This window comes from Pseudochaenichthys georgianus, chromosome 18 (genome assembly GCF_902827115.2).
Source record: "Pseudochaenichthys georgianus chromosome 18, fPseGeo1.2, whole genome shotgun sequence".
Taxonomy (NCBI): Eukaryota; Metazoa; Chordata; class Actinopteri; order Perciformes; family Channichthyidae; genus Pseudochaenichthys; species Pseudochaenichthys georgianus.
Window position 1 is genome coordinate 18,722,926 of NC_047520.1, and position 14,385 is coordinate 18,737,310.

At 41.7% G+C, this 14,385-nt stretch overlaps 1 protein-coding gene across 12 annotated transcripts in view; it reads left to right on the forward strand.

The window, feature by feature from the left end:
- LOC117463686 (adhesion G protein-coupled receptor L3-like) overlaps positions 1-14,385 on the forward strand; it is a 236,490-nt gene that overhangs the window by 103,490 nt on the left and 118,615 nt on the right. For all 12 annotated transcript variants that reach the window (XM_071206493.1, XM_071206494.1, XM_071206497.1 and 9 more), the window contains exon 4: positions 1,322-1,535. In XM_071206493.1, the coding sequence (XP_071062594.1) occupies positions 1,322-1,535 (214 nt within the window). The remainder of the gene's footprint in view (positions 1-1,321; positions 1,536-14,385) is intronic.

A 14,385-nucleotide genomic window follows, 5' to 3' on the forward strand; every position in this document is an offset into this window, starting at 1 on the left:
GGCACGATAATGAGGGGCTTCTTTTGTTGTATATGTGTGATTTCTCACATAGACGATTAGAGGTGGTACCTGCCTGGATTACATCTGAAGAAGGGAAAATTGATATTGTGTACCGTAAAAGAGTAAAGTGGTGGGCTCTTAAGAAGAAGGCTAGAAGTCTGCAGAACAGAGAGGAAAGGGAACGTTAGGGGAAACATTACTACATAGTTTTGCTGATATACTTTGTTTTTTATTTCAGAAAGAGCAAGGCATCTCGACACTTTGTCTTTTTGCAAATGTAACTTATGTCAGACATTGGTACTGAAGCGCGTTCCTCTTAATGGAAGTGGTTTGGACTTTGTAACGTGTTTTCCCCTGTCAGCCACACACAGAAGAGTCCCAGGGAAAATTGTTCACGTTTTAAAAGCAAAGTTGTATTTAATGTTGCAGAGGTAAAGGATATTGATTCCAGGTGATATTGCAGTGGCTTTTCTCACATGTGGCAACACTCTGTCGTCCATCTGTCCTCATGATGAATGTCCGCGCTGCACAGATGTTTATAAAAAAATCCATAGCTGCCACAATCCTCCTACAGTCACTCCGGCCAATGTTTACGCTCCTCGCTCATTTTGTATTCTCGCTGTAAACACAGAACTCCTGCAGTCTGTTTGTGCACGAGAGTGTGAGTCTCCACAGACGTGCGTGGGTGAACATGCACAGCTCGTGTCAAAGAGAGGGAAAGCAGCCACCTCTGAGCCGCCGCTGTCGGCCTCCTGGACATTTAAACTCAGCGGTGCACAGATTTCTCCAAACATACTCTGAGGCATCGAGCACTTCTGACCCTCTGCCTCCTGCCCCTGTGCTTAAATGAAGCGCACCACATCACCTCAAAAGAGTGAAACAGCCCCGATGATTTATAGCTTCTAGTCTGCAGGGAGATTTACACGAGACACTCTGCTCCGGTTTCTTTGTCTCTGCACTTCTGTTTGTAATTTCTCAGCTGAATGCCCGTGTAATGATGTTTATTTCCTCACAGCCACATGCATACACTGTGTCTGTTTCCTTATGTGTGATCTGTGTCAGTGTTTCATTCTCTGTGTCCATACCCCCATCATCCCTCACCACCAGTGGACAACCTCTCTCTCATATCTCACTCAGTGTCAGAACTTTGAGATTCACCTGCAGGAATGCACAGATTGTCTTTTACTCAGGTGTCAGGATGAATCATGTTCACACTAAAGCGTAAAAGGTGAAGATAACAAGATGGATGATGAGCGCAGTGGGCGACAACCACCTGTTGTAGTAATGATAGTGGGAGTAATACCTCATATTTCTGTTTCAGCATTCAGTCGAGCGCCCATCCCCATGGCGGTGGTCAGGAGGGAGCTGTCGTGCGAGGGTTACCCCATCGAGCTGCGCTGCCCTGGCACCGATGTCATCATGATCGAGAGCGCCAACTACGGGCGCACCGACGACAAGATCTGCGACGCAGACCCGGCGCAGATGGAGAACACGCGCTGCTACCTGCCCGACGCGTACAAGATCATGTCACAAAGGTAAGGGCACGTTGCATTTTGGTAAGTAGCGAGTACATATACTTGCTTTTTGGAAATTGTTACAAACATTTTTAATGAACAAACCCCGGCTAAAGTTTTGCCACGCTCAAGTTAGTGGTCCAACATCTTATCCAAAAAACGTCCAAATCTATTTACGTTTTTTTTGTAAATGTTCTTATTATTAACAAAAACTGGTTTTCAATGATGAGATCATCCAACATGGATTTAACAACACTTTGTTTCCCTTCTCTTTTTGCTGTACTGTGTCCTAGAGCTACATTCAGAGCTCTTTCCTGCAAAGGTCCTTTTAAAGCCCTATGGGTATTATATTACAATAAATACAAAATTATAAAAAGATAAGGTAAGATGGACTTTTATTAATCCCCCGTGGGGAAATTGTTTCTCTGCATTTGACCCATCCTAGTGTTAGGAGCAGTGTGCTGCCATTTTGAACAGCGCCCGGGGAGCAGTGTGGGGAACGGTGCCTTGCTCAGGGACACCTCGGTAGCACTTGGTCTTGCCGGGACTTGAACTCGTGACCTTCCAGTTGCCAAGCCAAGTCCCTATCGACTTCGCCACCACCGCCCAGGAGTTTGTTTTTAGCCCATGTCAGAATAATGGAGTATGCCTATATGCGTGTGTTAATGTGTAAACACACACAGCCCCACTCAGAATCAACATCAACTTGCTGCTGTTGAAGTAATTGACTGGAGTCGCCGTGTTCGTTAAAAAGATCTTGAAAACATAATCGAATCTGGAGTTAATGAGAGGTGCCGTAACTCACACCTGAGGAGGAGTAATGTTTTCTTTATGAAACAACTCTTCTCATTGATCTCACTTCAGAGACCATGGCGATGTAATGAATTTGTGCAAAAATGTCTGCAGAGATAAATATGAGGACTGTTCCTGTAGATTAGCAGAAAACATCAGGGCCGTGTTTACACAGTAAATCATTAGTGGCTTTGGGAAATGAATATAAACATCCGTCCTCTGGGTAACACATTCCTGCTATGGATAAATTGCATCACAGTAAACCTCGGCATACCTGACTGCAAATCTATATTAGTCATACATTTGCACACAAATCAATGTTCATATTAAATAATATGCAGGGTTTTGATATAGCGATGCCAGAAAACAATATTTCTGTTCGTCAAAAGCAGTATAAAATCACTCAAAAAATATGAAAATTGTGTATTATTTAAGGTGCAATATATTTCTCAACAGCTTTGAGACATGAAGAAACTACTATTTTAACTCGCTAATTCATTATTTTTTCCGGAGAGTGGGCAGGACCGTAATTTTGACTGGAAGTGATGTTAGCGTCCTCATACTATAAACTCCTGATATTAATATATGATCAGTTTTTTTGTCAAAATGTAGACTCAATGACATGTCTACATACGAGTTTAGATGTATAACCTGGAGACTGATTTCTCCCTTTGTTAAGGTTTTTGCAGTCAAATTGACTGCTAACATTAAGTTAATACGCATAATGTTATAGGGAACATAATATGAAAACACTAATGGCTGCACTCTTACTTTTTATGTCCAAAGCTTTAGTTTCTCTTTGGATCCCTTTGAGAATACTAATGGACCTATGCACTCTTGGATTCTTTTTCGTTTGGTGCCATGGATTTGAAATAATCAGCGGTGTGAAAAGCAGAGGTAGTTTGATACATGTTATTATGGATAATTGATGCACCCTGTGGCTCTCTTGTTCTGCTGCCGTCAACTCAGACTGAAAGTCCCTGCAGGAATAAATCAACGGGTCCTGATACTGTCTCCGACACAACACTAACATGAAGTACCTGGGGGGAAAAACCAGACTCTTTAGCATCCCGTAGCTACTGGGGGCGTTTCAATGATGCTAGAAGGTAGCTGCAGCCAGAGCACTTTGTCTTGGGAAAGGAAGTGGATGAAAGGTGTGGGTGGTATGAATTGAGAATGTCTGCCAGAGCAGGGGTGGGGTGAGAGGAATCGGAGATATTTGTGGCTGCAGTGACACGGCCCCACATTAGCATGCGCAGGTTAGCACAACAAACGAACGCCACCCCCGACTTTTGCATTGTGGAGCTGTCAGAGTGGTTGCTAGGCACCTGCGGCTAAGCTCATTAAGGCTATAAAAGAAAATGAGAGCGAAATAGAAGCGAGCAATTTGAACAGAGTAAGTCTTCAAAGACTCGTGATAGGCCGAGGTTAGAACAGGGCACAGATTTAACTCATGATTTCATCTAGACTGATCATGTGATGCGTGAAATGTCACACGTTGAAAGTACCATTAACATGCTTTGATTAGATTTAATAGCACAATATTTATTTAATGTTTTTTTCTTCAGTAGCGTGTCTACTTTATAATCTCCAATGAGAGTAGTGATGCAAACACTCTTTAATTAATATTTTAGCTTTATTTCCCTCCCAGTCTCCTTCTCCATGCATAATGTTTACGTGCTCACTCTAACCCAATCACTGGAAACAATGTAATGCTGTGATTACAGCACTTACATGAGCGCAATAATCTGATTTCTGCAGTAATTGTGGTTGTTTTATGACTGGGCTTATATCTGGAAGGATGGGTTTTAGTAGACTGCAGAAAGCAAAAAGGAAAACAACACCATCATAGATTACTGAAACCAGCTCCTAAATTGTTATATACTATTTACAAAACCCTTTAACTTCTTTATACATTTTAAATTATATGTGAATTATTTAGTTTCAGTTTAATTGACTTTGTTTTTACAGATAATTTTTTGTTTTATAAATGTCCTGTTTGTATTGAATGGTAAATTATGTTGATGTATTGTATTGTGCCTCCTAATATAATCTATTGATCAACATTTAAATACCTAAAGTGGACCTATTATGCTATATTGGAAAAATATATTGTAGGGCCATACCTATACAAAACAGTTTTTTGTTTAAAATACCAAACAGATCCCCATTGTAGCCATGCCTCATACTGCGCATACCCCTCTGTTGCAGCCCTGTTAGAGAAATGCGGATTTTGGGTCCTTAGCTTGAAAAAAAAAAAAAAAAGAGGAGGCGGAGCTAATGCCTGATCAGAATTCTACTGGAGATAAAGTTAAATTCTGCTGTGATAAAACGCCATCCTGTTCTAAACCACATCAAAGATTATTTCTGAAACAGTATGGAGCTCAAATGCTTTTTCTCTCGAAGGTTTATCACAAGGTGAGTTCCTTTTTTTATTTCCTGCTTTTTAAACACGTGCTCTTCAGTACAGGTTACAAGAAGTACCAACATTGAATTTTTGTGAAATGCATTTCCCCCAGACAAATAATGGTAAGGTAAGATTGAAATACAATTCAATAAAATGTTAAATAAAATGTTTATACAAACAGTAAGTTAAAATGAAAAATGTGATTGAAATAATAATAATATATCTTATTAATCTAATAAAATATGAATGCTATAATAATACACTGTAGTAACATGTGTTATATATTATAGTAGGCCTACAATGAGTAATTAATTCATTAATATGTGAAATTCAAACAAGCTAAACAGGTCAAGTATTAATGTGATCATTACCTTAGCATCTGATCTTGCCTGTGAATGCACTGATAGTGTGTTCCTCTGGTGGGGGTCAGCGTCCCACCTGCCTGTCTGCTGGCTCCGGTTGAGTCGTGGTGACTGGCATTCGTTAGCATTCACGTCCCGTCTGAAGAGGAGCCACGCCGCCGCCGCCGGCCTCGTCTGTGTGCCAGGCGCGCATCCATCACCAGCAAACACCGCCATGTCACGCGCTCGCAGCCAGTCAATATACATACAGGCAACTCCACCCCCCCTCCCCCCAACCCACATTGATATTCGCCACTCATGGAGGAGTACACCGGGCAACTTGGGCAATGTGTTTGCCTCCATCACAGTCTCTTAAGCGGGAGCTAATAGCTGCTTGTGTTTGAGTGATAGCGCGCCACTGAGCTTGTGAGTGCTGTAATGCATCCCAAAATGAAGGTTGTCTCGCAGCATGCTGTGACAGGATGAAATGAATGGCTCTCTTTCATTAGATGTCCCCCCCCCCCCCCCCCTAACTTTGTGTTCTGCATCCCCAAACTGCAGAAACATGTCACCTATGGATGGTGGCGTGTGTGAGATAGAAGCTAATGATGTTGTAATTAAAACACGGTTCTAAGGATTCATTCAGCACAATTTGGGCACATTTGCATATGTGTGTATACTCACACTGCAGTCTGTGGTTTGGGCAATCATCGCCCGTCCCTTGTGGGCTATTTTCTGAGCTTATTGTTTGGGCGCCGTTGCATCCGCCTCACTCCAAAAGCATGCATGGATCTCGTGCCATTTCCCAGTGTGTGAAATCACTGGAGAGCCAGGCTACTTGTGCTATCAAACAACAATGACCCTCTTGTCATCAGAGGCCCAGTGTCTCTCTCCTCCCTCTTTCCTGTGTTCCCCTACTCCTTCCCCCAAGGCGCTGTGGCCTTCACGGCCAGTAATTACCGGCTATATCAAAGCTATACATCACCGCGCATCACAGTAGACCTGGACAGGCACCTTAAGGGACAGCTGATGGCACTGTGGCAGGCTGCTGCATGACCCCTGAAGGAGAAAAGCAGGTCAGGAAGGTGCAACACCAACTCACACACACGGTAACACTTGTCTAGTCCCTGTCTTGTCTTTTTATAACTTTCCACTCATTCTCTCTGGGATATGTTCCACTGCTGTGTCATCACACCTCAAGGAACAACGGAGAAGAGTTGTGTCTGTTGTGTTTGGGCACGTGACACTAATGATGAAGGTTAATAGATATCGCAGCTTGACGAGACTCTCGAGGACGATCAAACTAAATGAGAGCAACCTGGTGATGTGAACCTGCTGGCCTGGTGACAGCTGACATTTGACAACCTTGCTGTTAATGATGTTTATGTGGAAAATAAATGCTTCCAAGACATTATTTACCTCTCCACACTCAAGACAAATGAGTCCACTCTCCCATCGGTTGAGCACATGTGCCGACAGAGGGACAGGAGTGATGGAGGGAAGCAGATGGGAGGATCCTCACCCCCTGCCCATACGTTCCCCCTCTCATTATCCTTGGCTTTTGACCTTATTCCAGAGTTGAAGGATTTTATGAGATATTTGTGTGAGCAGGAGAGGAGGATTAACAAACAAATCCCCCTTGATTCTTTTGCCCATCTTCATTTAATTCCTCTCATCTCAAGCAGGACGTTAGGATAGAGTTAGACTACATTCTGAGCTCCTTGCGATTCCCAGTTGCTAAATACTAAGGAACCGCCATTAAGCTAAATTATTAAAAAAAGGATAACAAAAACATAATGTGGTTTATGATTAGAATTTCGGTAAGCAATTAATGCTGTACTGCAAGCCCAAACAGGACAAGTGCAATATTAAAATTGTAGGACGTGCCTTACAAATATTCCTTATTTGGGATAAGAAAATAATATCAAAACTAAACCTAATGTTAAAGGTCATGCTCAAAAGGTAACATGCACAAAATCCTATATATATATATATATATATAAACACACTACAAGAAAGAAGAAAACCCCAAAAGGCTAAACGGGGCCTCTTTAAAGTGAGAGAGGGGGATACAAAGTAATTTCAAATATATGTAGAGATATAAAACAGAAACACAACGGTGGTGTTTATTAAATCACAACCTCAAGCCTACGTGTCCTCACTCGCCCTCAACTCTCAGGGTGTGGAGAAACACAGTGGGACCATCTGTTCATAATCTCACACATGTCCTTTGTCCTTTGCTTTTTAGCCTATAAGGATATCACAGTGTTGTATCCAAATGTACCTCATAGCGTGTCACCATATAACTTAAGATGGTTGTTTGCAAGTACAAATGAAATACTGGTTGCTTGTACATCTACAGTATTCATCTTTAAAGAACAAATAAATAGCTCTGTCATATTGGAGATGTACCCCACTGACTTAACAATTTTTTTAATTTAAAAAATATAATCCTAATGATGTAATATGGTTTATTTAATTTCAGCTTTGATTTAAATGTGAAATTAAAGAAAGACGTGGGCATATAGCAGTCAGGGGGATATGATTAAAGATTCTTTGAAGTTGCTTTGTGGGAAATGTAGGATGTAGCGTTTTCTTTTACTTGACCCAAATAAAAAGCAGGATATCATAGCCTAGCATTCTGCAGCTCTATGCCTTTAAAAGCCTCCCTTTTTGCAGAATTAGTGTACCCTTTTGTTTGCTAATGCATTCAAAAAAGCTGAAACACATTCATATTCATAACATCGCCTTAAATACTTAATACAGTCCTTAATATAAGCAAATAGACAGCTGCCATTGACATTAAGAGAGCTTATCATGCTGAGCAGATGTGAGCGTAATACGGTCGTTGCTCATGCATGAACCACAGAGCTCCATCACAAGTGGCCTCCCTTGTTTAAAGTCAACGTTTGCATAAACATTTAGCTCCCCAAATAATGGGATGTCAGATGAATTTATGCATAACTGTAATGTTGGACGTGCAAATATCACACAGGTGCTGCTTTAAATGAAAGGTTTGATGTGGTCTAAATCATATGGAATAATCCACTACCACAGATTTAAAGAATGGATGTAATTACTTTGTTTTAACCTTATGCATAAAGCAGATTAGATTATATAGAGTGCATGTTTAGCAAGCATCACTCAGCAGAGGTTCTCTGAGGTCCAGCCTTCCTCTTTTTTATGCAGTGTGCGTATTTGGTTTGTCTGACTTTTTGAGTCATAATTGTATCTCCGTGATACAATTATGTGTTGAGCACCTGACAATTACAGAAGAAAAACATGACCGATGAGCGCAGCGGGGGACAACCGCCTGTTGTAGTCATATTAACAAATAGAGAGTGGTGGGTGGTTTGCAGCCTGCATTAATATGCACGGGTAATAATAAAAGCTTCGACAGAGTGACGGTGAAAGAAAACATTCTGACGTTGTTTGGTTTCTCCTTTCCATCTGTGCATGTTTGCCTCTTGGCCTTGTCTAACCCCTTTTTTCGTAAACATGTTTCTTTCTCTTCCTGAAATCACCTGACATTCATTGTGCTGTCTCATTTTTCCGCCTCCTTCCCCACTTTGATAAGAGGCTGCCGCATTCCATTTTGGCCAATTAGTTGCTGTATATTTCCAGCCTGCAGCCCCTGCAGTCAGGGGGTCTCCTGACGAGGCCGGACCAGACTGTGAGGTGATTAGACGGGAAGAGGAAGCTCCGGGTAGCACATGGGAAAGGTTTGAGGACATCTCCCAATACGGAGGATTGGTATCTCTCAGGAGGCCGAGATAAAAGATAAATGGATTGACTCCGACCGAGCCAGTGGTTTGAATCGACCGTAACGGTGTCCATTTCTGGATTCTGAGCAGAATGCCCCATAGACTTTGTTATAGCCGTACAAGTTGAGCCCTTTGCTGAAGAATCCAGAAGTCTTTTAAGTGTTTGTATTTTGGGCAGCTTCATTTTACCCTCAGGAAGCCTGGTCATTGGCTCTTTTGGAGTCAGATTAAAAGTAGTGGCTCACTAAACATGGGGGTTTATAACATGTCGGAGGCTGCAGTTCATTTGTCTGAGTTTCACTTGGATGAGTGAAAACAGTAAAGAAAGGGCTAATTCTGACAGGAGCAGGTGATTAGTCAGGGAGCATGGAGCCTTTTTTCTTCCACTCTTTCTGATATTTCCCCCCCCATAGTTTTCTTCTTCTTCTTCTTCTTCTTCTTCTTCTTCTTCTTCTTCTTCTTCTTCTTCTTCTTCTTCTTCTTCTTCTTCTTCTTCTTCTTCTTCTTCTTCTTCTTCTTCTTCTTCTTCTTCTGGTCTCTCTTCTGCTCTTCGCTTCTTCTATCTGTCGTCTTCTTCGTCTTCTTCGTCTTCTTCTTCGTCTTCTTCTTCTTCTTCTTCGTCTTCTTCTTCTTCTTTTTCTTTTTCTTTTTCTTCTTCTTCTTCTTCTTCTTTCTGAAGCAGTGGATCCATTTCACCCCTGCAACACGCAGAGGCCATGCAACTTTTACAGAGCTTTAATAACTTCGCTTGCTGTTCATCATCTTTCCCCGAAGATTAAACAAACCTTTCCACTCATGCTGATTTATGGCACATTTTTTGGAAAGAGGAAGAAAACTTCTTGTGTGCTTCTCAAGCACTAAAACCAGAAAAAAACAACTTCTCTCCGATGACTTTAATTCACATTGAATCAGCGATTGTAAACTAACCTGAGTAAACTCCTATGTTGATTTATACCCTCTGTTTTCCCACTTATTGATGCTTTTATTAACATTTTGCTAAAGGTGCGATGCACAAGTAGTGAGATGTTATCAGGGGTAATGAAATAATTGATAGAATTGAACTTCTATTACAGAACATTTCAATGTAATTAATCAATTTTAGAAAGACTTCCTCAGGGACGCATTATGGATATATTTTTCAAAATATATTTTTTTAAATAACTTTTCTCAGTTTTCTCCTGGTCGCTGAGCAAATCCCTATTTCCACATCCCAGAACTCTGGTGCACGAGGCATTGCCTTCCTTTAAACTTGTCTGGGAGAACTAGCATTGTATTTATATTGCTCCAATGCATTTTGAACAGCAGTATAATGTTAGAAAGATGTAATACTTTCAATTCAATTGTATAGGGGTGAGCACACAATTAATGTTTAGAGAAAAAACAAACTCTGTGGACTGTCGTGTAAAGAGGATTATTGTGGGGAGTATTCTCTTTATGCAGTCATAAACAACTTTTACAAACTGCTGCAGTCTGAGCTTTGGCACTGCTGTGATAACGTTGTGTGTACAAATATGCATATCTAATTCAATGTATTAATCACACACACTCTTCATTTGACCACAGAGTCAGTGTGCAAAGAGGATTGGCAGAGGAATAGACTGGACATACTGGAGATAAACCTTGATCTAGTGATGGTTGCAATGATTGCCTTTTGAGTTTATATGCTTACATTTTCTTAAAGGTATTTGTATGGGATTAGTTTTGTATCATAAAGATAAAGCAACACTTTCTCAGAATAAAGCAAAACTATGAGTTTAAAAGGAAAAACAACGGAGTCAAGCAAAATAAAATAAATTTCAAAAATAAAACTATAAGTTGCAAACAAATCATTTGTGCAATCATGTGAACTATAAGTATTTTTTCTTTGTTTTAACATAGGTTTTTTTTTGCAGTTCTTGTTTCTTCTTTCTCAATGATCAGACTTTTGCTCTCGCTGCAGCTTTCTCTTTTGCGCTCCCTCATTTTTTGTTTGAGATTCTGACACAAACATCCCAGGTGGGCGGGACTTTCAGGGGTGCGTCCCATTGGCTACTCAGTTTTTGAGTGACAGCCCAGTCCTCCAGCGATTGCAAACAAATCATTTGTGTAATCATGTAAACTGTAAGTATTTTTATATTATTTTTCTTTGTTTTAACATAGGTTTTTGTTTGCAGTGACAGCCCATGGTGTAGTGGGCTGTCACTCAAAAACTGAGTAGCCAATGAGGACGCACCCCTGAAAGTCCCGCCCACCTGGGATGTTTGTGTCAAAATCTCAAACAAAAAATGAGGGAGTGCAAACGAGAAGAGCTGCAGCGAGAGCAAAAGTCTGATCATTGAGAAAGAAGAAACAAGAACTGCAAACAAAAATCTATCTTAAAACAAAGAAAAATAATATAAAAATACTTATAGTTTACATGATTACACAACATTTGATTTGTTTGCAACTTATAGTTTTATTTTTGCAATTTATTTTATTTTGCTTGACTTAGTTTTTTTTTCTTTTAAACTCATAGTTTTGCTTTATTCTGAGAAAGTGTTGCTTTACCCTTATGATACAAAACTAATCCCATATTTTTGCAAGTGATTTGTAAGAGATGGGCATTGTCTTTGGCTTTGAAACCCTACTGGGCTTCTGTGAAAAGGTGTTTTAATCTTTAGAACATAATTTATTTGAACATCATTTACTTAAAATCCAATCAGTAGACCCATGACACTTGTGCATCTCCGGTATTAATTCATCATCTAAAACCATAGATTGTCTGTGCCCCATTTATAAGTCTTATCATTGTCCATGTCTAAGCAATGTGTAGCTTTCAAGAGTCGAGCAACGCGAGCAACAACCAATCACATGAATCTCTCCTGTCAATTGCATAAAAGGTTTTACATGTCACACTTTATATGATGAACATTTATGACATTAATGCCTATGGTGCTATTTTATGCAACATTCCATGCTGGCTAAATACTGTCTATGTCTGCTAGCTGTCCATTCAAACGAAGTACACTGGATATAAACTCCCCAACAGGCGAAAACCTACCAGTTTCACCCACTGTCTCTGCCACCTCCCTCCATGCCTGGCTCCTCCGGTTTGTATGTGAACAGGGACTGATCATAAAGCACCGGGTGATTCACTACCGCTACGATTATTTTCTCCTCCATTTTTTGGAATATGAGGAAATGACCTGCGTAGTCTCTCCCAGCATACACGCGGTTTGATTGGCTAGCGCTTGTACTGGCAGATTTGCATAAACGGGATTTGATTGGCTGACGCCTCCATCGAGGCGTCAAAAGTAGAACATTGCTCTATACTTTTGCAGCGAGCACCGCGAGGAAAGCTACGCTTTGCTCCCACAATGCAGTTCGGTGAATCGTGACGTCACCCCATTCAAAGTGAATGGGCAGAAGCGTTGAAGTGGCAACGCACGCCGCCGTGTGTAGGGGCCGTTACGGCCCGTCCACACAGCGGCGTGCGCTGACGCTTGCCGGCGGGCGTGTCTGAAACTCGACCAACAACCAATCACATGAATCTCCCGCCCCTGACACACAAGCAGCGGTTTGATTGGCTAGAGCTTGTACTGGCATATGATTCGATTGGCTGACGCTTCTGCCGAGGCGTCAAAAGTTGAACATTGCTCAACTTTTGCAGTCAGCCACGCCAGCTACGCTCCACGTCGCTTCCCACGATGCATTTCGGCTAAAAGTGACGTCACCCCATTCAAAGTGAATGGGGAAGCGTCAACGCACGCCGCTGTGTGGACGGGCTGTTACTCCTGTCCTGCAATGATTCTGGTTGTTGCTGTTCTAGTCCAACTTCCTGTCTTTTTCATTTCAAATGTGTGTATGTGTCTATGAGAAGTCAGATGTTTGGTTGGCTTTAACCCTGTTTGAAAATGACTGATATTTGAGAGTTTAGTCTGCGAGAGGTCCTCCAGTCCCTCTGAAGCGATGGATGGCTCAGAGTGCTCGGCTGAGAGAGCCTGCAGCTGTTGCTCAGCCGGCATTACGAAGCACTTCCTACCTCTCTTAATCCCGCTATCTCTGTCTCCTCCCTGTCCTCTCAATTACTGCTCCTCTATGAATCCCTTCTGCCCTCCTCAGCACTTCCCATGTCTCCATTTCTTTATTTCACATGAGTGTTTCTCCTTTTTCCTTGTGGCTCTGTCACATCACCCTTTTTCTAATGAGCTCATGCTGTGCATGAATGAGTGGACACAATCCACAGGGTGCTGCTGTGTTTGTGAGGGGAGCGAAATCTACATTTACACAACCTGACCTCTAACCTTGAGAGGACAGAATCAATGGAGCGAGACCAGCAGTGGTTTCAGCTTGTTTCCTTCATGACTCACGTTGGCACCCTCGCAACATATCTGTTTCATTAGCCCGCTCTCATTCACATACTGTCTTCTGCTTCCTTGTTACATTTCTGCATAGCTATCTCCTATTCCCTCTTTATCTTATTACATCTCAAACTCGATTTTCTTTGAATCTCTGTGGATTTCTCCTTCTTTGAAAAATGACTTAAAAATGGTGCAGTTATCACTGTGTTTGATCTTCCACCTGCATGGTTAATTTGCAAAGAAAATCTTAAACAAAATGGATCAATTTTTGAGATGAGAACCTGATGACACCCTTGTAATCAATGTTTCATAGCACAGTTACATAATTCACTTTGATCCAGCCCCATCAGCTGAATATTCATTGAGTGTGTATCACTTGAACTATATGCATTTCCATATCCAGCTTGTAGCTTGATTCTGTTGAACATGACTTCCTGTGCATTAAGATTCATGACAAAAGATTTGCCGGCCCTTTTCTTTTAAGTGAGGGACACAGTTTAAGTTGTTCTGATAATCTCCATCTTGCTAATTGACCATATATCATCAATGAAGTCCTCACATTTATGACCAGTCACCCAGACCCGGCGGCAGACATACGTCTCTGGGCGGGCATTTGATTTACCAGGGCGGGCCCATCCCGAAACTTACATTTCCCGGGAAACCTCGAGATTTGTCAGGTCGGGGGGTTAGGTTGCCATAAGGCTGTTGATGGTTTTATTATAGGCTACATCCATATTAGTTGGTTTTGTGGCACATTTGTAACGCTGTGCCAACTTGGGCAAGCACGCAGGCAAACTTGAGCGCACGCAGGGTGGAGAGGTGGAGTAAGGTTGAGCGATGGAGAGAAAGGGAGAGAGAGAGAGATTGAGCGAGGCAGAGAGCATGTGCAGCGGTCTGCTTGCGCACAGAGCAGGAGTTTGTGAGAGAGCCGGCTTGAGAGTCCATTTCTCTTCAACATATAATTGATTGCCAGCCTCCCTTGTCCCTGGCTGGCTTGCTAGCTCGTTGGTAACGTGATGTCTTCTAATGTGCCTGCATCTGGTGCTGAGTTGCCATATTCCTTTCAAGTGTATAAGTGTGAACCACTTCCTGATATCCATTGTTGCAGATAAATATAAATGATAATAGCCAAACTAACCTAGCAAGAGTAAACGGACAGGCTGCTGTGCCGCATCTCACTCAAAAACCCACACGACTCAACCCAGCGAAAAATCAGTCTCGCGCACAGCCTTTCATTCAGAATTTCAT